Source organism: Perognathus longimembris, chromosome 21 (assembly GCF_023159225.1).
Source record: "Perognathus longimembris pacificus isolate PPM17 chromosome 21, ASM2315922v1, whole genome shotgun sequence".
In the NCBI taxonomy this organism is placed as follows: domain Eukaryota; kingdom Metazoa; phylum Chordata; class Mammalia; order Rodentia; family Heteromyidae; genus Perognathus; species Perognathus longimembris.
Genome location: NC_063181.1, coordinates 8,508,754 through 8,531,098, shown reverse-complemented (window position 1 = coordinate 8,531,098; position 22,345 = coordinate 8,508,754). Strand labels below are relative to the sequence as shown.

Sequence of the window (22,345 nt, the reverse complement as noted above, 5' to 3'; positions counted from 1 at the left end):
TGTCTGCTTCTTGTTGTCTACACTAGCTATCTACCAGTATGTTATAAATGTGCTCTGGGAATATGACCTAGTGGCTAGAGCGCTTGCCTCATATACACGAAGCCCTGGGTTCGATTCCCCAGCACCACATATATAGAAAACGGCCAGAAGTGGCGCTGTGGCTCAAGTGGCAGAGTGCTAGCCTTGAGCAAAAAGAAACCAGGGACAGTGCTCAGGCCCTGAGTCCAAGCCCCAGGACTGGCCAAAAATAATAATAATAAAATAAATATTCAAATGTTCCTTGGCAGAAAACAGCTTCCCCAGCTCTGTCTTCCCCACTCATACTACATAAAGGGGTTCTAGTAAGGCAAATATAAATATTGTATGTGTTCAAAGCATCTCTCAAAGTATGTGCAAGTCAATCATCCTAATCCGAAAATCCAAAATCTGAAATGCTTCAAAATTTGAAACCTTTTGCCATAAGGGAAAAATTCCACTCCATGAAACTTTATTTTATGCACAGAATTATTTTAAATATTGCATAACATTAAATTCAGGCTATGTGAATGAAGTATGAATGAAACTTGAGTTCCACAGCAGGGCACCAGTGGCTCATACCTGTAATCCCAGCTACTCAGAAGGCTGAAATGTGAGGATTGTGGTACAAAGCCAGCTGGAACAGGAAAGACAAGGAGACTCTTATCTCCAACTAATTACCAAAAAGCAGCAAGTGGGGGCTGGGGATATAGCCTAGTGGCAAGAGTGCCTGCCTCGGATACACGAGGCCCTAGGTTCGATTCCCCAGCACCACATATACAGAAAACGGCCAGAAGCGGTGCTGTGGCTCAAGTGGCAGAGTGCTAGCCTTGAGCGGGAAGAAGCCAGGGACAGTGCTCAGGCCCGGAGTCCAAGGCCCAGGACTGGCCAAAAAAAAAAAAAAAAAGCAGCAAGTGGAACCATGGCTCAACTTGTAGAGTGGTAGCCTTGAGCAAAAAGCTAAGGGACACCACCCAGGCTCTGAGTTCAAGCCCAAGAATTGGCACAAAAAATAAAAAGTAGACTTGTGTCCCATTCCCAAGGTAGCTTTTCATGTACATGCTAATATTCCAAAGTCAGAAATCCTGGTCCAAAGCATTTTACTTGGGTACTCAGCACATAGATGAGATTTTTGTTGTTGTTTTGGTTAGTCAGGGTGCTTTAACTCTGACCTGGGCGCTGTCCCTGGGCTCTTTTGCTCAAGGCAATCCCTCTACCTCTTTGAGCCATAGCTCCACTGGTTTTCTGGTGGTTAATTGGAGAGTCTTATGTACTTCCTTGCCCAGCGTGGCTTTGAACCACAGTCCTTAGATCCTTCTGAGTAGCCAGGATTACAGGTGTAATCCACCAGCATCTGGCAAATATACATTAAACCTCCAAGTTTTCCAAGTCTATGGGTATCTTTTTTTTTTTTTCAGTTGGTCATGGGGCTTGTACTCAGGCCCTAGATACCCTCCCTGAACTGTTTTGCTAAAGGTTAGTGCTCTAGCACCTTGAGACACAGTTCTTTTTTAAAAAAAAAAAAAAAACAGAAATACAAAGTATGTGAGTGTCTAATTTTAGGGACAAACATGTTGGATTATCAGGGTGGTTTTTTTTGTTTTATTTCCTGTACGCGAACATACTTGACCTTTGTAGCCTTGGATTTGTTCAAACTTTGCAGCTCTAGAACAAACGTATGTCTTCTTGTGATATGGGACAATCAGTGCTATTGGAGTTTTTAAAGACTTGTGACAATAAGAAGTGAAAAATGACTAGAGTTAAAAAAGAAAACTTTGGTCCTAGAGGTGTGGCTCAGTGGTCCTGGAGTTCAAATCCCAATAATGCCAAAAATCAATAGAAATACTTTTTAAAACACTTAAAAAAAGTGTACCTCTGTCAGAGCAGGGATTGAGAAACTAATTGTCTAAAGGTCAAACTAGCTTTCAGCCTGTTTATATAATAAAGTTTTATTGGCACATAGCCACACTCACTAGCTTACAAGTTATTTATGTATGATTTTATGCTATGATAAAAATTCCAAGTCCAAAGGCCCCACAAAGTCTAAAATATTTACTGTATGGCCCTTAAGTAAAAAGTTTCCTGATCCCCTGGTAAAAATCTAAAGAATATATGTTGATAAGGTAAGGCAATTATCCTTGGGTATTTAAATTACCATTTAAAAATTATTGTTATTAAGTAGTTGACAAAGTATATAAGTATAATTTTATTGGCATATATGAATTATACAGGATGGGGAAGATTTCATTGTTATATAACCACACATGTTTGCACTATATTCCAATCAATTTCACTCCTATATCTCACTCCCTGTAACCTCTCTGATATATATTCTGGTAGGTTTTGCCTGCCTTCTTCCCTTCTTCCTTCCTTCCTTCCTCCTAACTTCCTTTATTCCCTCCAAGAAGGCTTCATTTTATTTATTTATTTTTAATTTTTATCGGTTGTGGGGCTAGAACTCAGGGCCTGGGTGCTGTTCCAGAGCTCTTTTGCTCAAGGCTAGTGCTCTGCCACTTGAATCACAGAATCACTTTTGGTATTTGAGAGATTAATTGGAGATAAGAGTTTCACAGGGACTTTTCTGGCCTTGGCTGGCTTCAAACAGCAATCCTCAGATCTCAGCCTTCTGAGTAGCTAGAATTACAGGTGTGAGCCATTGGCGTCTGGCTAAGGCTTTAAACTCTCCTGCCTTGGTCTCCTAAGTAGCAAATACCACTACATCCCATTATGTACCTACCTGTACTTTCTAATGCTGCTGTGAGCAAGTATCCTCGAATCTTTTCAGTCAACTATATTATTTTTAATATGACCACTAGATGGAGCACGGTTACAAATGACTATTTCTCTGCCATACCCATAGCACAGCTGTCTTAAAGGTTTCAGTCAAATCTAAGAAAACAACTCTTTTGTTATTTTCCAGCCCCAATGTGGAGTGTAAAAGCATGAGATTTGGCATGTTGAAGGATCATCAGTCTGTCACTGGAAATGTCACTGCTTTTGATGGATCTATTCTTTATCTACCTGTTAAGCTTCCACAAGTAAGACCCAAAGAAATTGTAGTGTAGAAACCTGAGTGCTCTACTGTTTTGAATGTTAGGAAATCTGAGACTTCCTGCACATTTGAGTTGTATCTACTTATTCTTAGAGGTAAAGAAGATTTCATCAGATGCTTGTGGCTCACGCCTATAATTCTAACTACTCAGGAGGTTGAGATCTGAGGATCATGGTTCAAAGCTAGCCCAGGCATGAAAGACCATGAGACTCTTATTTCCAGTTAACTACCAAAAAGCTGGAAGTGGAGCTGTATCTCACGTAGTAGAGTGCTTGCTTTGAGCAAAAAAAAAAAAAATCTCAACGATATCACTCATGCCCTGAGTTCAAGCCCTAGTACTGGCACAAAAGCTAAAAAAGAAGGAAGATTTCTGCAGATTTAGCAGAAAACTTAGCATATGAGGTCTTCAAGAAGTTCTGTCTCAAACAGAAAAAGTTGTTGGGAGCCTTTGGCTTCTGTGATAATTATGGTATAACTGGGCACAGTGTACCTGCCTGTCATCCCAGATACACAGGAGGCTAAGATTAGGAGAATTATGGTTCCAGGCCAGTTTGGGCAAAAAAAAAAGTTGACTAGATTCCAGCTTAATGGAAGTAACTGTACCCAGTGGTACTTTCCTGTCCTGTCATCTTGGCCATGGTAGGAAGTGTAAATAGAACTGAGGTCTGACACATACCTGGGAACAAAAAGAGAACCTATCTCAAAAAAATCAGTACAAACAAGGACTAAAGGCATGGCTGATGGATAAAGCACCTGCCTAGCAAGCACAAGGCCCTGAGTTCAAACCCCAGTACTGCCAAAAAGAATAATTTGGAAATATTGCTTAAAACTTCAACTTTTGATCTTTATTGATTTCTCTTACTAAATAATTTCTTGACTCTTAGAACTCACACTGTGATTTTGCCAATGTGAGCAGGAAAGTAAGGGAAAATAGAAAACATTTTGTGATATTTTAGTGTTCTTTATACAATTGGATTAGATTGTGCTTCGGTGATTCTTTTTTTGTTTTGTTTTGTTTTGTTATTGTTGTGCTGGTGTTGGAGCTTGAACTCACGGCCTGACTACTGTCCCTGAGCTTTTTTGCTTAAGGCAAAACCATTTGAGCTACAGCTCCACCTTTGGCTTCTTTTGGAAAAAAGAATCTTATGGACTTTCCTTCCTGGGTTGGCTTCAAACCATGATCCTCAGACCTCGGTCTCCTGAGTAGCTAGGAGAACAGGTATGAGCCACCAGTGCCCGGCAGCCATTTCTTTTTTTATTGGTATATGTTTATCTGTTAGGTTGTTGAGTTAAAGAGTCAAAGGAAAACTGATGATGCGGAGATCAGCGTTAAGATTCAGTTGACAAAGATCCTGGAGCCCTGTTCTGACTTGTGCATTCCCTTCTACAATGTTGTCTTCCGGCGGTAAGAAAACAGCTGCAGTTTTGCTGGGTTTCAACATCAGCCTTGTATTATTTTATTTTATTTTATTTTTTTGCCAGTCCTGGGCCTTGGACTCAGGGCCCAAGCACTGTCCCTGGCTTCTTTTTGCTCAAGGCTAGCACTCTGCTACTTGAGCCACAGTGCCATTTCTGGCCATTTTCTATATATGTGGTGCTGGGGAATTGAACCCAGGGCTTCATGTATACCAGGCAAGCACTTTTGCCACTAGGCCATATTCCCAGCTCCAGCCTTGTATTTTTGATACTGCTCTTCAAGCTATATGGGTAACATTACATCTCTCATGGGTCTGTAGATGAGTTCGGAAACTTGTAGTAAATAAGTGGAGGATCTTGATACTCATTTGCTCAAAAATTACCTCACAAGTGCTTGGGCAGACTTGAATGTAGGAATTGATGTTTGGAGGTAGGTGAGTAGGGGTACAGCTTTCTTTTAAGAAACTTGTAGGAAATCAGATGTTTATATAATGCATTTACTTGTGTTGCTAGCAAGAGAACTACTCAGAGCGCAAGAGACATTTGCTGTAAGAATCCCCTTCAGTTTTTGGATTAAAGACAACTCACAATTGTCTAGCTTCCTTTGAGGCTCTCTGATTCTATAGCTATCATTCCAAAACTTCCTCTCATTTGATGAAACAGAACTTAATCTTTGCTGAGTAAACTGAACAAACATAACACCCTTTGCTAGGCTGTTGACTCACAAACTTGGAAATTAAGTCTGGGAAATAACTCAGTATTTGATTAGCTAGTAAATAGGAAAGGCTACGGTCAGTTGTACGTAGTGATAAATGCTTTGCTGATTTTTCTTTTTCTTTTAACAAGATTATTCTTAACATAAAAGCTATATTTGCAAAGAACACAAGTATTTCTGACCCTTTAGACTTCCAAAGGAAAACATAGCTAAGAGAAATAGAGCCTAATTTGAACATGTTTCTGTTACAACGCCCATTTGAGGGCTGGGAAGGGATGTATACCTAGCATCTGTGAATGTCCTTGGCTCTATCCCCAGCACTACAAGAGAGAAAATAAAATACATTCTGATTTTTTATTTCAGGGTAATGAAACTTTTAGATATGAAGCTTGTGGGGAGAAACTTCTATGACCCTACCAGTGCCATGGTACTACAGCAACACAGGTTGGTGTTTTTTTCTCCTTTACCTTTGAATATTCTGGAAAGAAACTACTAAGGACAGTAATTTCAACAGTGTATTATGGTAGTAAACATAATTTATCAGTTAAGTCTTTTGGTTAGTTTGGATTTTTCAGTAAACTTGCAGAGATGTTCATTTAATTTATTTTTGGGGGCTTCCTCATTGTTACTAGGGAAAAGCAGTATGGATTCAAAGGATTGTTTCAAATGGGGATGCAGAATTGGCCTTGTTCCTTTTAGTACTGTAAAGATCATCTCTCTTCAGATTACAGATCTGGCCTGGGTATGCAGCTAGCATCCGGAGGACAGATGGAGGTCTTTTCCTGCTTGCTGATGTTTCTCATAAGGTCATCCGTAATGATTCTGTGCTGGATGTCATGTGAGTAGATGGTGAATGGTAGGGTCTACCTTTAACATGTTGATTATTTGGACCTTTTGGTGCCTCCTTTTTTTTAATCCCTAGAAATAGCAAAGGAGTAACTATTTTCCTGTAGGTCAGAAGAGCTCAGTCTTTAGAAACACTGTCCATTTCCCTTAATTACCCAGGATTGGTTTACATAGGTCCAAATGTTAATGAGCCAACTAAAATTTACCAGTTAAGAACAAACATGTTCGAGCTGGGAGTATGGCCTAGTGGCAAGCGTGCTTACCTTGTATACATGAAGCCCTGGATTCGATTCCCCAGCACCACATACATAGAGAATGGCCAGAAGTGGTGCTGTGGCAGCTCAAGTGGCAGAGTGCTAGCCTGGAGCAAAAAAAAGAAGCCAGGGACAGTGCTCAGGCCCTGAGTTCAAGCCCCAGGACTGGCAAAAAAAAAAAAAAAAAAAGAACAAACATGTTCTCTTGCTAATAAGTTCTCAGTAATAATTTAATGGTCCATCCCCACAGAATTCAGGACTCAGAATGGCTGGTAAATCCTGGGCCCCAGCTTGGCTGGCTGCTCTTCAGGCTGACTTCACCTTCACCGTCTTGGTGCCCCCTTCTTTTCCCCTCTCCTTCTGAGGTTGTTCCCTGGCTCTGACAAGTAGCATGTCTTCCAATATTTTCCTCAATACTGTATGGAAAGAAATGACTTACTGACCTTATGGGAGTGAAATGTCTTTAGTTTATCTAAGTTCTATTGGGTGTGAAGTTCTAGGCTGGAGATACTTTTCCTTTAGAATTGTGAAGGTATTGCTTTCTAGTTCTAGTTCTGTTTTGTTTTGTTTGAGATGGTCTCACTGTATATCCCAGGCTGGCCTCAGACTTACCATCCTTTGCTTCTACCTCCTAAGTGTTAGGTTTATGCCACCTCATTTGTCTAGTTCTTTGTGTTTATATTTGTTGTTGAAAGATAAAAGCCATTTTGAGGGGCTGGGAATATGGCCTAGTGGCAAGAGTGCTTAACTCACATACATAAAGCCCTGGGTTCAATTCCCCAGCACCATGTATATAGAAAATGGCCAGAAGTGGCACTGTGGCTCAAGTGGTAGAGTGCCAGCCTTGAGCAAAAGGAAGCCAGGGATAGTGCTCAGGCCCTGAGTCCAAGGCCCAGGACTGGCAAAACAAACAAACAAAAAAACCCCAAAAACAAAAAAAATTTTGATTTCTGATTCTAGATTTTTTTTGTAGGTCTTCCTTGACCTTCTTGTCCCTTTGGAAACTTCACAAGTTTTCTTTAACATAATCTCCTGAAATGTTATTTGTTGCTGTATATTCCTTTCTGCACATTTTAGGATTCAATGTGGAATGAGTTTCTTTGTGCCTAAAGGAACTCCTTGTAATGTGTTGTTGTTTTGCTAGTCCTGGAGCTTGGACTAAGGGCCTGTCCCTGGCTTCTTTTTGTTCAAGGCTAGTACTCTACCTCTTGAGCCACAGCTCTACTTTCTGCTTTTTCTATTTATGTGGTGGTGAGGAATCGAATCCAGGGCTTCCTGCATGCTAGGTAAGCAAGCACTCTATTGCTAAGCCACATTCCCAGACCCCACTTCTAGGTTTTTTATGGTTAATTGGAGATAAGAAGCTAATAGACTTTCCTGCCCAGGCTAGCTTCAAACCACAGCCTCCTGAATAGCTAGGATTACAGACATGAGCCACCAGTATCAGCCTTTTTAATTTTTGTCTTCACTTTTCAGAAGTGTTGCCATAATATACCTAACTGTGGTGTCTGTTAAAAAATAGTTCATGGCACTTGTTAGAAATGGTAAGGTATGGAGTTGGAGGTGTGACTAAGTTGGTGGAACACTATAGTTAATGAGCAAAAGTGGCTGCAGTTCAAGTTCTGGTCTTGGACCTAAGGGGAAAAAAAGAAAAGGAGAATGGTAAGGCAGACTGTTAATGGCATAGTGATCACTGTAGTGGGCTTGTGGTAAAGGAGAGTAACTGATTCAACTCCAAATAAAAAGAAAAGTGGGATTTAAAACTTTATTTGTTTATTTATTTATTGAGACTGAGCCTGGCTGTTTTCAAACTCCTGGGCTCAAGTGAGCCTCTTGCCTTAGTCCCTCTTTCTCTAAGCATTGGAAGTATGGATAGCACTCCCCATACCTGGCTTGAATAGTGGAAATTCATAACCAAGGAACTCTGCTAGTGGGTGGGTGGTGGGATGTCAACATTGGTTGGAAATTTTCTAACAGGAAATATCAGGTCTAGGGAAATTCTGGCTAATTAGAACAGACCTAATGGGCAAGCCTGAGGGAATGTCAGATGTCACTTGGGGAGTGAGGAATAAAGCTCTCATCAGATATGGAAAGTAATCAGGTATAGCAAGGTGGGATTCTGGCTAGCCTAACTTGGCAAGGTTTTTGCTTAAACTAGACCAAGTAGTATTGAAAATGGTTGTCCAGAAGTTAGAGCCTGGTTAGAAAGAGGATTCAAAAGAGCCTGAGTAGAATTTGACCAAGGAGAAAAGCCATCACTTCTTGGCATATTTATACACAAGGCTCATGTTTTGCTGGCAGATGTCTACTGAATAGACTGTGGCAGGAGTGAGGAGATTAGGAAAAGATAGTCCTTTGCTGAGTGCTCTCTTGCTGACTCCTGGGTCATTTACCCTCAAGGAAGCCAGCTACCATGTTGTAGTTTAGTTCTGTATGGTATCCTCTGTACACTTCAAAACTTAGAACTTTATCTTAAGCTGGCACTAGTGGCTCACACCTAAAGGACTGTGATCTGAAGATGTGGCCCAAGCCAACCCATTCAGAAAAGTCTGTCAGACTCTGATCTCCAATTAACTACCAAAAGACCAGAAGTGGAACTGTGGCTCAAATGGTAGAACACTAGGCTTGAGTTCAAGCCCCAGTACTAGTATACACACACACACACACACACACACACACACACACACACACACACACGCACTTTATTTTGCTTCACAGTGTAGCCTTGAGATGACTGTGGCCCTGGATGAAATATAGCCTAAACCTTGTGAGAGGTACCCCATTAGAGCTAGGGCAAACTCAAAATTTCTGACAGTATTCTGGACAGTATTTATAAATATAAGTAAGATAGGATGATATATACATATGTGTGAATTTTTTTTGGTGGTGATAGTCTCACATATGCCAGGCAAGTGTTGTACTACTGATCTGTATCCCCAGCCCCTGTGATATATCACATATGCATTTTTCTTCTTAATGGGGACAGTACTGGGTTAAGCTCAGGATCTTTTGCTTACAAAGCAGGTGCTCTGCTACTTGAGCCATACCCCCTGAAAAAAGCTGTTAGGCTTTAACATATATAATATATTGTATATTAATATATTATACATAATATAAAATAATATCTAAAATGTCTTAGCATATACCATAATATAATATTATATATGGTTAATTGGAAAGTGTTTCTTAGATTTGTCTGGACCGTCAGACTCTAATCTCCAATTAGCCACCAAAAGACCAGAAGTGAAGCTGTGGTTCAAGTGGTACAGGCCCTGAGTTCAAGCACGGGCGCGCGCACGCGCACGCGCACACACACACACACACACACACACACACACACATACATTATCTTGCTTTACAGTATAGCTTTGAGATGACTGGGACCCTGGCCAAAAAAATAGCCTAAACCTTGTGAGATTAATTAACCGGGAAAAAGTTGGAACTAGAGGCGTGGTTCAAGTGGTAAAGCACCTGTTTAGCAAGTACAGAGGCCTGAGTTCAAACTCTAATACTACCTATATATACTATATGTTTTATATTAAGATATATATTCTATTTTATATATTATATATTATGTAATCCTTAATCTTAGTCTCCTCAGTAGCTAGGATATAGATGTGAGCCACTGGAGCTAAGCTAGAAGTACATTCTTTAGTATATATTCAGACGTAGGGTTTGTTTCATTTTGTTTTGTTTTGCCAGTAGTGGTGCTTGAACTTGGAGCCTTGTGTTCTTGCTTGGCTTTCTGATTCTCAGACCACAGCCTCCTGAGTAGTTATAGATATGACCTCCCAACACAAAGACAGACTCAGACTTTTGTATGAGGTAACTAGACTTTTTGTTTCAAAGGGGTATCATTTGGAAATAGTTTTGTTTCTTTGTGGTACTGAGTATCAATCCCAGGCCTCTTGGATACTATCAAGCCCTCTAGCACTGAGAAAGTCTCATTTGTTTGCTTTGCTTTTGCTTTTTTTTTCTACATAAGAAGTGTTCTTTAGTATATTTTTGTTTTATAATGGATTGTCTTTATTCTGATTAGTGTATAAGGGAGTATTCTACAGGCTAGAAGTAGATACATTTTTAAACCAATCAAAGCTACTCCCCAGGGCTAGTGGCTAGAGGTCCAGCAACCAAATTAAAATTTTAGTCAAACTTTGAAAAGGTACTCCCTTGTCTTGTCAATTCATGCATGTCACTTTATGTGTCTGTTTCATATCCACTTTCATAAATGTTTGGAAAGGATAGAAAGCAAATTAGTGAGGTGGCCAGCCTGGGCAAGTTAGCAAGACCCTGTCTCAAACAAAAAGCAAACAGAAAGCAAATTATTGGTGGCCTACATAATGACCAAGGTATATAGTGTTTCTTTATGAGATGATGAACTGAATATAGAGATGGATGTACAGTACTGTGAATATACTAAAAATCATTGAATTGTATGTTGTTTTTTTTTGGCCAGTTCTGGGCCTTGGACTCAGGGCCTGAGCACTGTCCCTGGCTTCTTCCCGCTCAAGGCTAGCACTCTGCCACTTGAGCCACAGCGCCGCTTCTGGCCGTTTTCTGTATATGTGGTGCTGGGGAATCAAACCTAGGGCCTCGTGTATCCGAGGCAGGCACTCTTGCCACTAGGCTATATCCCCAGCCCGAATTGTATGTTTTAAATGAGTGGATTTAACAGTATGTGACATCTTAGTAAAGCTGTTTAAAGCCAGGCCAGTGACTCTAGCCTTTGATCAGACACTTTGGAGGTAGAGATTGAATTGTGGTTCAGGGTCAGCTTGGGTAAAAAGTGAGATGCCATCTCAATTGCTAAGTTGGCTGTGGTGCTGTGAGCCTCACACCAATGATAAGGAGGCCATAAGTAGGAGGAATGTGGTTTGAGGATAACCCTGAGCAAAACATGAGATTCTACCTGAAAACTAGAGGAAAAGAAAGTGGGAGGGGCTGGGAATATGGCCTAGTGGCAAGAGTGCTTGCCTCATGTACATGAAGCCCTAGGTTCGATTCCCAAGCACCACATATATAGAAAACGGCCAGAAGTGGCGCTGTGGCTCAAGTGGCAGAGTACTAGCCTTGAGCAAAAAGAGGCCAGGGGGGCAGTGCTCAGGCCCTGAGTCCAAGGCCCAGAACTGGCAAAAAAAAAAAAAAGTGGGGAGGGAGGTTGGGAAGGGATTCATGCCCATAATTCTAGCTCTTCAGGAGGCTGAGTCTGAGGATTGCAGTTTGAAACCAGCCCAGGAAGGAAAATATGAGACTGTTATCTGCAATTAGCCAGCAAAAAGCCAGAAGTAGAGCTCAAGTGCTCAAGTGGCTCAAGTGCACACCAGCCTTGAACACAAAAGCTAAAAGGAAAGCCCCAAGTTCAAGCCCCAGTATTGGTGCACAAAGAAAAAAAAGAGATTGAGGTGAGAAGGTGGCAGTTTGAGAGAAGCCCAGGCCAAAAAGAAAAAAGTTCAGATCCTACCTCAAAAAATAAGGCATGTTAATATGCACCTGTAACTGCAATCCTAGTTTGAGTGGTGATGGAGGTGGGAAGACAAGAGAACAGCCCTAAAGCAAAAATGTGGGATCCTAGCTGACAAGAAAGAAAACAAAATAAAAACAACTGGGAATATAGGTTCAAGTGGTAGAGTACCTGCCTAATAAGCACAGATCTGGAGTTCAAAAACCCCAATACTACCCATATAAGTGACCCAATAAATTTAACAAATAAGATGATACAACTTTCTGTTGGTATTTAGCTGTGATTAGGCTTGTGTTGGTCCCTTGCCCCTTTCACATTACCCTAGCCATACAAATGCAATAGAAAACTCTTATGCTTCTTTCTGAAGGCATGCCATGTATCAGCAGAACAAAGAAAACTTCCAGGATGAGTGCAGTAAGCTTCTGGTCGGAAGTATTGTTATCACCCGCTACAACAATCGCACCTATCGTATTGATGATGTGGACTGGAATAAGACCCCAAAAGACAGCTTCACCATGTCTGATGGGAAGGAGATCACATTCCTGGAATACTACAGGTGGAAATAGACACTGGGTTCAGGCTGAGAATGGGGCTGGGATGTAATCTCCTATTCTCAAAAGGATATTGAGTACAATAATAGCCTACAACTTAATGCTTCAGATAATTAGATTAGCCAGCACAGGTGGCTCACACCTGTAATCCTAGCTACTCAGGAGGCTGAGTCTGAGCATTGTGGTTCAAAGCCAGCAAGGGCAGGAAAGTTCATGAGACTCTTATCTCCAACTAACCACCAGAAAACCAGAAATGCTGCTGGGGCTCAAGTGGTAGAGTACTAGCCTTGAGCTGAAGAGCTCAGGGAAAGCACCCAGGCCCAGAGTTCAAGCCCCACTACCAACAACAACAGTAAAAAAAAAATTATATTAGTAATATACTACATTTGTAAGTTTGACTTGTATTACCCCAGTTTTAATTCTTTTGGTATTTTGGAAGTTTACTACACAAATTAGTCTTAGGGCTTTGAACTATGATTCTTTAAGATGTCTAGTCAAGTCATTATTTGATTATCATTTCACCATTTGATTGCCTCTGTCTCTTAGCCTGGTAGTTTTTGTTTTCTTTTGTTGGAGCTGGTCCTGGAGCTTGAAATTGTGGTCTGGGAACTATCCCTCAGCATTTTTCTCAAGGCTAGTGTTCTACCACTTGAGCTGCAGCCCACTTCAAGTTTTGTGGTGGTAAATTGCAGATAAGAGTCTCAAAAACTCCTGCCTGGGCCGGCTTTAAACTGTGAGCTCAGATCTCAGCTTCCTGAGTAGCTAGGAGTAAGCCACCAGTGCCATCTTAGCCTTTAGTTTTAACATATTCTTTCTTGGACTTTAGCTTCAGTGCTCCTCTAATATTTAATTGCAGTTTGACTTTGAGCCTGTTTTTTCCAATCATAACCATGTTACACTGTTTCTGATGACTCCTTGACAAGGGTGTTATGCTAGTTGTGAGCCTATTCACTGAGGCAGGAAAATCCATGAGACTCTTATCTCCAATTACCAAAAAGCAGAAAGTAGGGCTGGGGATAATAGCCTAGTGGCAAGAGTGCCTGCCTCGGATACACGAGGCCCTAGGTTCGATTCCCCAGCACCACATATACAGAAAACGGCCAGAAGCGGCGCTGTGGCTCAAGTGGCAGAGTGCTAGCCTTGAGCAGGAAGAAGCCAGGGACAGTGCTCAGGCCCTGAGTCCAAGGCCCAGGACTGGCCAAAAAAAAAAAAGCAGAAAGTAGAGATGCGATCCAAGAGGTAGAGTGGTAGCCTTTAGCAAAAAAGCTCAGGGACAGGATCTAGTCCCTGCGTTTTAAGCACCAGGACTGGCACACACAAAATAGAGACAGTTACAGCATATACTGTTGTGAGTAGTGGTGCTGTTGTTGATATGTTTCTTGCTTCTTTCCTGTTCTAGCAAAAACTATGGTATCACAGTTAAGGAGGAGGACCAGCCACTGCTGATCCACAGGCCCAGTGAGAGACAGAGCAACCATGGCACGGTGAGTGGCGGTGTCTGACTCATACTTTCAGCAGAAACCCTTTGTCCTGACAGCCACTTGTAGTCTTCCTCATGCTCCACAGGAGCCTTGGTACCATGATTATACTGTGGCAGGGAACACTGACAGCGTTTGGTCTCTCATCTAGACACAGAAACCAGTAGAACTTGCTTTTGAAGTCTCCACAAGGAGGAGCTAAATATCCACATCAACAATTTAGGTTGAAGGATTCAGAAGTTTCTGTGCATAAAAATTAAAACACTGGATCCAATAGGGGGGAAGACATTATGTTAACAGGGAAGGGCCTGGAGAAGTGCCCTTTCACCTGACTCCTGTCTTAAATGTGGAGATTGAGCATCAGTAAGGTAAGATGAGAGGGGAGTACTCAACTTGATAGGATGTATTGTCTTACCATTGTCATGAATCCACAGAGAGACAGAATTGGTGTTTGTTTTCTACTTTTCCCTTTCCTTTGGGCAGTTTGACTATTTTCCCTTTATTTAATAAAATAGGCATTGGTATAGTGACTGAATGGGATATTAAAATACTTGTATAGTAGAGCACAAGTTGCTCACACCTGTAATCCTAGCTACTCAGGGAGGACCACAGTTCAAAGCCAGCCAGGCAGGGAAGTCTGTGACATTCCCCAATTAACTAGCAAAAAGCTGCAAGTGGAGCTGTGGCTCAAGTAATAGAGCATCTTCCTTGAGCACAAAACCTCAGGGAGAGCACACAGGCCCTGAGTTCAAGCCCTAGGACTAGCATAAGATACTTGTTGTGTTTCCCTGCCCCTCCTCCAGGGCTTTTATGTTTATGTTCCTTAGTGGTGAGGAGTATCACCGTGGATGCTCAGGACTATGCTGTTTCATGTGGGCAGAAGGAAGCCGTCCTCTTCACTGCCTCACTCTGCCCCTCTGTTCTTTTGTCAAAGCTTCTGAAAGGTGAAATCTTGCTGCTTCCTGAGCTTTCTTTCATGACTGGGATCCCTGAGAAGATGAAGAAGGACTTCAGAGCCATGAAGGTTGGAATCATTCTGTTCTCAGTAGGATATGTCTGCTTTGAGCAATGATCTTTTCATAGTACCTTAAGGTAGATCAGGGCCAAGTTCTGCTGTGACTCTAGCCTGCATTGCCATCTGGGCACATCTTTTCTTCCAGGCCTAGGTTTTCTCTCTGAAATATGATCTCTCCCCTCCCCCACTCAGTGTAAATAATGTGTCACAGCTTCCTTTTGAAGATTGTTGGAGCAGTGGAGGCCACTGCATTAGAGCTAAAAGAATCCTTTTCTCATCCTTATCAGTTAGACGGACAGTGGTTAATGACTGGTCACATGACCAAAGTAAAGTTTCTGAATAACACCTGATAACTAAATTCATATAAAAGCTTAGTTTATTTGAAAGCATCAAGGAGATAGTAAAGCCAAATGTAGCAAATAACACTAAATGCTGGTGACTCATGCCTCCCAGCTACTGAGAAGATAGAAATCAGAAGGATTCTGGTTTAAGGCCAGCCTGGGAATCCCAGAAATCCTGTGAGACCTTATCTCAACAGAAAAAAAAGCTGCGCATAGTGGTGCACGCCTGTCATCCAAGCTATGGGAGAAAGCATAAATAGCAGAATTGAGCACAGTTCAATCTATCTCAACAGAAAAAGCAGGGTATGGTGGTACATGCCTTACTTCCAGCTATGGGAGGAATTGTAAAATAGGTGGATTTTAACCCATGCTGGTTCAGAGAAAATTTGAGCCCTTTTCTCAAAATAATCAGAGCACAAAGGGCTAGAGATATGGCTCAAGTGGTAAAGTGCCTGTCCAGCTAACACAAATCTCTTGATTTCAAATTCTAGTACCTCCACTCCAAACAAAAAATTAAAAAACAAAAAAAAGTGAAAAGATAAGGGTAGACATTTACTGTTAAAAGACCAGCTGTAAGCCAGAGGTGGCCACAGCAATTCCCTGGACAAATATGAACTCTTACCACTGCTACCACTTCAGGGCTATCCATGTTTGAGCTGCTGTCTGCCACCTCAGATGCCACATCGAATTTTTAATAGCATTATAAAAAGCCTAAAGTAATAATCTTAGGAGAGATTTCTTTCTTTCATGCTTCTGATACTTCTGCTTTGCCTATGTAGGTCAAGGCCTCTTCCTCACAACTGTGGGTTGCCTAATGACCTAGCTCCATGGACATTCTGAACAGCAACTCTACAGTTTATTAGTTCCAAACAAAAAAAGAACTCACTCACCTTTACACTCAAATCTTCATACCTGCCTATTAGATACCACCGAATAAGTGTTTAGGAAGTACCTGTTAGGCATTGACTCTATGACAACTACTAGGCAAAAAGTGCTTTATGCTCTCATCTAATTGGTAATGTAGAATGACAAATTGTAAGACTAATTGTAGTTTACTATTCTGTTGTGTTTGGCTGGATACTGGCATATAGCTTTTCTTCCTGCTTTTCCCAAATTTTAGATACATGTATCTAAAATCTATTTTTTTTTTTTGCCAGTCCTGGGCCTTGAACTCAGGGCCTGAGCACTGTCCCTGGCTTCTTTTTTTGCTCAAGGCTAGCACTCTGCCACTTGGGCCACAGCGCCACTTCTGGCCATTTTCTACATATGTGGTGCTGGGGAATCGAACCTAGGGCTTCATGTATACGAGGCAAGCACTCTTGCCACGAGGCCATATTCCCAGCCCTAAAATCTATTCTATTTCATAGAGTCTCCTCGGAATATTTAAATTCAGAAGGTACTTTGAGAAAGATAAATACATCACAAGGTAGAAAGAGTAATATTTTAAAATCTCTTTCATTATTAATTTTTTAGCTGGACACTGGTAACTCATGCTTAATCCTTGCTGCTCAGCAGGCTGAAATATGAGGATCAAGGTTTGAAGCCAGCCTGGGAAGACAAATCCAAAAGGCTTTATCTCCAGTTAGCTAGTAAAAAAAACCATAGCTTAAGTAGTAGAGCACCAGCCTTGAGCAGAGTACAAGGCCCTAAATTAAAGCCTGGTGTCAGCAAAAACAAAACAAACAAAAACCCCTGTGTATCTCATTCACATTTCTAAGATAGATTTATAAAAGTCATTAGAGATATTTGAAAATTTGTACTTATTTCAGTGGGAAGCAGGTTTCTCTTCTTTTCTCTTTTGGGTAGTCCTGGTACTTGAACTCAAGGGCTGGGCATTATCCCTGAGCTTCCTTTTGCTCAAGACTAGTGCTCTACCACTTGAACCACAACACCAATCCCAGCCTTTTCTGTTTATATGTGGTATGGAGGAATTGAAGCCAGGGCTTCATGCATTTTAGGCAAGTACTCTACCACTAAGCCATATTCCCAGCCAGCAGGTTTCTTTTAGAAACATTTCAGTCACATTGGGGATTATTTCTTATCAGAAGAAGTAATGCTTAAACATTTTATTTTTACTTAATTCAATTCAGGATTTGACCCAGCAGATCAACCTGAGCCCCAAACAGCACCACAATGCATTGGAATGCTTGCTGCAGAGGATTTCAGAGAATGAGGCAGCCAACAATGAACTGATACGTTGGGGGCTCTGTCTGCAGAAGGATGTACACAAGGTAAACCAGATGTGATGATGCCTCAAATGGCGCTGACTGAGCAAGGGTTAGGAAGCTTTGTGAGACATGGTGATATACCCTCCTGACCTACCTCTACTTAGTTTTTTTTAGGTTTTGCTTAATCTTAAATTCTTTTATCATCCTAGTCATGGTATTTGAATTTCCTTGACTTAATTTGTCAGTATCTAACAAAATTTCCCCCTGCTATATTTCCCATGGATCAGAGGATTTTCATTTCTGTCCAAATAAATAGCAAGAAAAATACTGAGTTACAATTTATTTTAGTTTTCTAACCCAAATTATTACTATTTTTTGGTGGTACTGGGCTTTGAAGTCAAGACATTGTGCTGGTTTGGCTGGCAGTCCACCACTTGAGGGACACTTTTGGCCCTATTTTGCCTGGTCATTTTGGACATGAAGGCCTGTAGATTTTTCTGCCTGGACAGATTTTTTTTCTTTATCTATAATTAACTTGAGTTTCCTTAAGTATACTACTGCTCTTCTCACTACAGGCATAAGAGAGTCTCCAACTTGTGTGGTCTCATTGTCTTATGGCATATAGTCTTAGGTTTGTGCAGAGGCAGCATGGGTGGTGCAAAGTTCTCTTGGTATTAACTTTGTCTTTGAATCCCAACTTTACTACCAGTCATTTTGATTACTTTGAGCGAGCTGCTTTCAGCATGTCTTAGTTTCCTTATCTGTAAATGAGGATAATAATTGATTGAAAGAATTAAGTAGAGCCTGATGATGTAGCTCAGTGGTATATCACTTGCCTAGCATGTATAAGGGCCTGGGTTCTAGTTCCAGCATTGAAAAAGGAAGTAAGAACTGAAAAAAAAAATGGATAGGGCAGGAATGTCGCCTATTTGTAACATTATTGAGGCATTTTGCCTTAGCTGAGCCTAGTGATACATGCCTATAATTCCAGCACTTGGGAGGCTGAGGCAGGAGAATCATGAATTTAAGGCCATGCTGGGGTATATCTGAGACAGTCTCCTGCCTCTGATTTTCTTTTTTTTTTTTTGGCCAATCCTGGGGCTTGGACTCAGAGCCTGAGCACTGTCCCTGGCTTCTTTTTGCTCAAGGCTAGCACTCTGCCACTTGAGCCACAGCGCCACTTCTGGCCATTTTCTGTATATGTGGTGCTGGGGAATTGAACCCAGGACCTCATGAATATGAGGCAAGCACTCTTGCCACTAGGCCACTAGGCTTTTTTTTTAAGTCTTGGGGCTTGAACTCGGCCTGGGCTCTGTCCCTGAGCTTTGCACTCAAGGCTAGCATGCTACCACTTTGAGCCATAGTGCCACTTCTGTTTCCTGTTAGTTAATTGGAAAGTCTTGGGGCTTTCCTGCTTGGGCTGGCTTTGAACCATGATCCTCACATCTTAGCTTCCTGAGTAGTGAGGATTACAGGTGTGAGCCACTGGTGCCCTGCAAGAAATTTTGCTTTAAATTTTCTCTTCTCAATATTTCCTCTAAAGTATTTTTCAAAGATTGTATTCTTGGGACTCCTTTTTGAGACACCTCTCTTGATAGAGAGGTTTCCATTACTTTATTTCACAGCTTTTCTTGAACTTTCTAACAAACTTACTCTGTTTACCTTAAAAGGAAGAAAAAGGTTATATTCTCTATATACTGTCCTAAAAAGACAGTGTTTTCTGGCTGGAGGAGTTTCTAGCTTACCACCACAAGGCCCTGAGTTCAGACCTCAGTACTGCCAATAAAAGAGAAGCAGGCACACAATACTGTAAAATCCCTTTCTTGGAAGCTCACTAGTAAAAGGAAGATATATACCTATAAGCATTTTTACTCATGTGTTCAGGCCTTTGTTGACATGGAAACTCATTGCTGGAAGTTTTGTTTCTCTGCTATTCTTAAAGCTTGTAGCAGGGCTGGGAATGTGGCTTAGTGGTAGAGTGCTTGCCTAGCATGCATGAAACCCTGAGTTTGATTCCTCACCACCACGTAAACAGAAAAAGCCAGAAGTGGCGCTGTGGCTCAAGTGGTAGAGTGCTAGCCTTGAGCAAAAAGAAGCCAGGGACAGTGCTCAAGCCCTGAGTCCAAGCCCCAATACTGGCAAAAAAAAAAGAGTTGTAGGTCCAAGTTTATGTGATGAGCATCAGTGATTTCCTAAATAGTGTTTGTAGATGGTTCATGTCATATGTACTTCATTTTATTCTGTGTAGATTGATGGACGTGTTCTACCAATGGAAAGAATTAACTTAAGAAATACTTCATTTATCACATCTCAGGACCTAAACTGGATTAAGGAAGTAACCAGAGACGTTTCTATCTTGACTGTGAGTGGCTTTTGAAGTGTTAAAGAGAAAACCGGTGTTCTTCCAAATTGTGGGAATTAGGAAACTGGGATGAGATGTGTTATCGGGTGTTTTGTTTTTTTTTTCCAGTCTTGGCGCTTGAACTCAGGGCCTGAGCACTGTTTCTGGTTTCTTTTTGCTTAAGGCTAGTTAGCACTACCACTTGAGCCACAGTGCCACTTGTAGCCTTTTCTATGTATATATATATATGGTGATGAGGAATCGAACCCAGGGCTTCATGTATGTGAGGCAAGCATTCTACCACTATGCCATATTCCCTGCCCCTGTGGTATCCTTTTTTTTTTTTTTTTTTTGAGAGGAAGTTATCAACTGAATTCCATTTTGAATTACTTCCTAATCAAGGTCTTCCCTATATGGCAGTGAGGTGGCTGGTAGCACGGAGCCCTCTGACTGCCCACTGACTGAACAGAAGGAAATGCCATGTTCTTCATTCTTTTCTCTTTCCCTTCCTTACTTGCCCCGAGGGTGACTGGAAGATGTGTTTATTCATGAAAGAAGTCTACTTAAACAGTACCTGCACCCCATAAGGCAAATAGTTCATTAACTATGCCAAGGAGAAAAATAGTATATGTTTATGTGTTTTGAGCATCCTTGTCTTTGTGGCCATCTATAAAATATATAAGTCCATGTTTAAAAGCATATTGAAATATATATAAATCAAAAATAGAAAAGAAAAGCACACTAACGAATTTTCACAAATTAAACCTATATAATCAATAACAAGGGTTTAAAAGCAGAACTGTCCCAAAAGTTCTCCTCCATCCTTCCTCAGTTATTACCTATTCTTTACACACACACACACACACACACACACACACACACACACACACACACACACACACACACACACACACCCTGTAACTACGGACCAGACTTAGTAAGGACATAGGCTCCTTAATAGTGAGCATAGGCTCATTTTGGTTGTTTTTGTACTTTACATAAGTGTAGGATCATAGAGTATGTTTGGTTTCCTCAACCTTGTGTTCATGTATTTCATCTATATTGTTTAGTATAATTCTCATTGCTGTATAGTATTCTGTGGTGACACTGTGCCACAGTTTACTGATGAATCTATGTGAATGATAAGAATTAGGTAAAACAGGACTAAAGTAATGAGAGTGAAGAGGCATTTATTTTCTGTAATAAAATCTCCTCTGAAATGTTTCAAGTTGTAGGAAACATTAAAAGTAGGATGTTGTTATTCCTAGGTCCCCATGCATTTCTGGGCTCTTTTTTACCCAAAGAGAGCAATTGATCAGGCACGAGAACTGGTTAACATGTTAGAGAAGGTGGCTGGCCCCATCGGCATGCGCATAAGCCCACCAGCCTGGGTTGAACTGAAGGATGACCGGATAGAGACGTACATCAGAACCATCCAATCCATGTTGGGAGTAGAGGTAATAAGCTAATTTAACTGTAACTTACAGGATCTCTCTTTCAAAGTAATTGAACATTAATTTTAAAATACCTTGGTTATTCTTCTATTAGTACTGTCTTATTCATTTGCACATGAAGTACTGAGCTTAGAAAGTATATTCTCAGGCTGGGAATGTGGCTTAGTGGTAGAGTGCTTACCTAGCATGCATGAAGCCCTGGATTCAATTCCTCCGTACCACATAATGTGGTGCCCGAAGGGGTGCTATGGCTCAAGAGGTAGAGTGCTAGCCTTGAGCAAAAAGAAGCCAGTGCTCAGGCCCTGAGTCCAAGCCTCTTTTTAACTCCAGTCTTAGGGGTTGAACTCAGAGCCTGAGCACTATCCCTGACCTTATGCTCAAGTCTAGTGTTGTACCACTTTGAGCCACAGCTCTAATTTCTGGCTTTTTCATAGTTAATTGGAAATAAGTCTCACAGACTTTCCTGCCCTGACTGGCTTTTAATGGGTGATCCTCAAATCTCAGCCTCCTGAATAGCTAGGATTACAGGTGTGAGATACCTGTGCCTGGCCCCTTTGGGTATTTTTGCTTGTGGTAGTCTATGTTCTCTCTCTCTCTCTGTGTCTTGTCTGTCTCCTCTCCCCCCTCCCCCCCTCCGCCTTGTTCTCTACCTCTTTTCTCATATAATTAGGAGAATAGCTAACTTAACTTTAGCTGGTTATCTGGAGAACATGTTGTGCTCAGAAAACAGCTTGGACCAGGTGCCCTCTTATACTATTCTGTACTGAGCTGCCACACTCTGGTTTGGCTCAAGATGCAAATTGTTCTAGTGAACAACTAACTTGGCTGGTAGCCCACTACCTGAGTCCTGACAACTGATAAGAAACTCTAAAGCCTGGGCACTCACAACTCCCAAGTTCAGACCTCTCATTTTTATTTGCTTGTAAATAAAGTAGAGGAAGACTGGAGAGAGAACAATGGCACAAGCAAGGTCTACAGAAGTAATTTGCTTGTTCTGATATGATCTATCCTAGAGTTTGCTGTGCCTGGTAGCTTTCTCTTTTGACACACCTCTTTTGGTGTGTTGTTCATAGCACACTCAAGTGTTTTCTCACTTTCTCCTCCCTCTCTTTTTCTCTCTAAATAGGGTCACACTATGTCACCTAGACTGACCTAGAACTATATATCTCAGGCTGGCCTCAAACTCTCAGGCTTAATAATTTTTCTGCTGCCTCAGCTACCTGAAATAGTTGGGACCA

General features: G+C 41.3%; 1 protein-coding gene across 2 annotated transcripts in view; it reads left to right on the top strand.

The window, feature by feature from the left end:
* The window catches only part of Piwil2 (piwi like RNA-mediated gene silencing 2), a 43,417-nt gene that overhangs the window by 9,860 nt on the left and 11,212 nt on the right, over positions 1-22,345 (top strand). For both annotated transcript variants that reach the window (XM_048330616.1, XM_048330617.1), the window contains exons 6-15: positions 2,936-3,053; positions 4,348-4,472; positions 5,562-5,642; positions 5,923-6,036; positions 12,127-12,315; positions 13,710-13,794; positions 14,723-14,812; positions 17,235-17,375; positions 19,561-19,674; positions 20,922-21,110. In XM_048330616.1, coding sequence (XP_048186573.1) covers positions 2,936-3,053; positions 4,348-4,472; positions 5,562-5,642; positions 5,923-6,036; positions 12,127-12,315; positions 13,710-13,794; positions 14,723-14,812; positions 17,235-17,375; positions 19,561-19,674; positions 20,922-21,110 — 1,246 coding nt within the window. The remainder of the gene's footprint in view (positions 1-2,935; positions 3,054-4,347; positions 4,473-5,561; positions 5,643-5,922; positions 6,037-12,126; positions 12,316-13,709; positions 13,795-14,722; positions 14,813-17,234; positions 17,376-19,560; positions 19,675-20,921; positions 21,111-22,345) is intronic.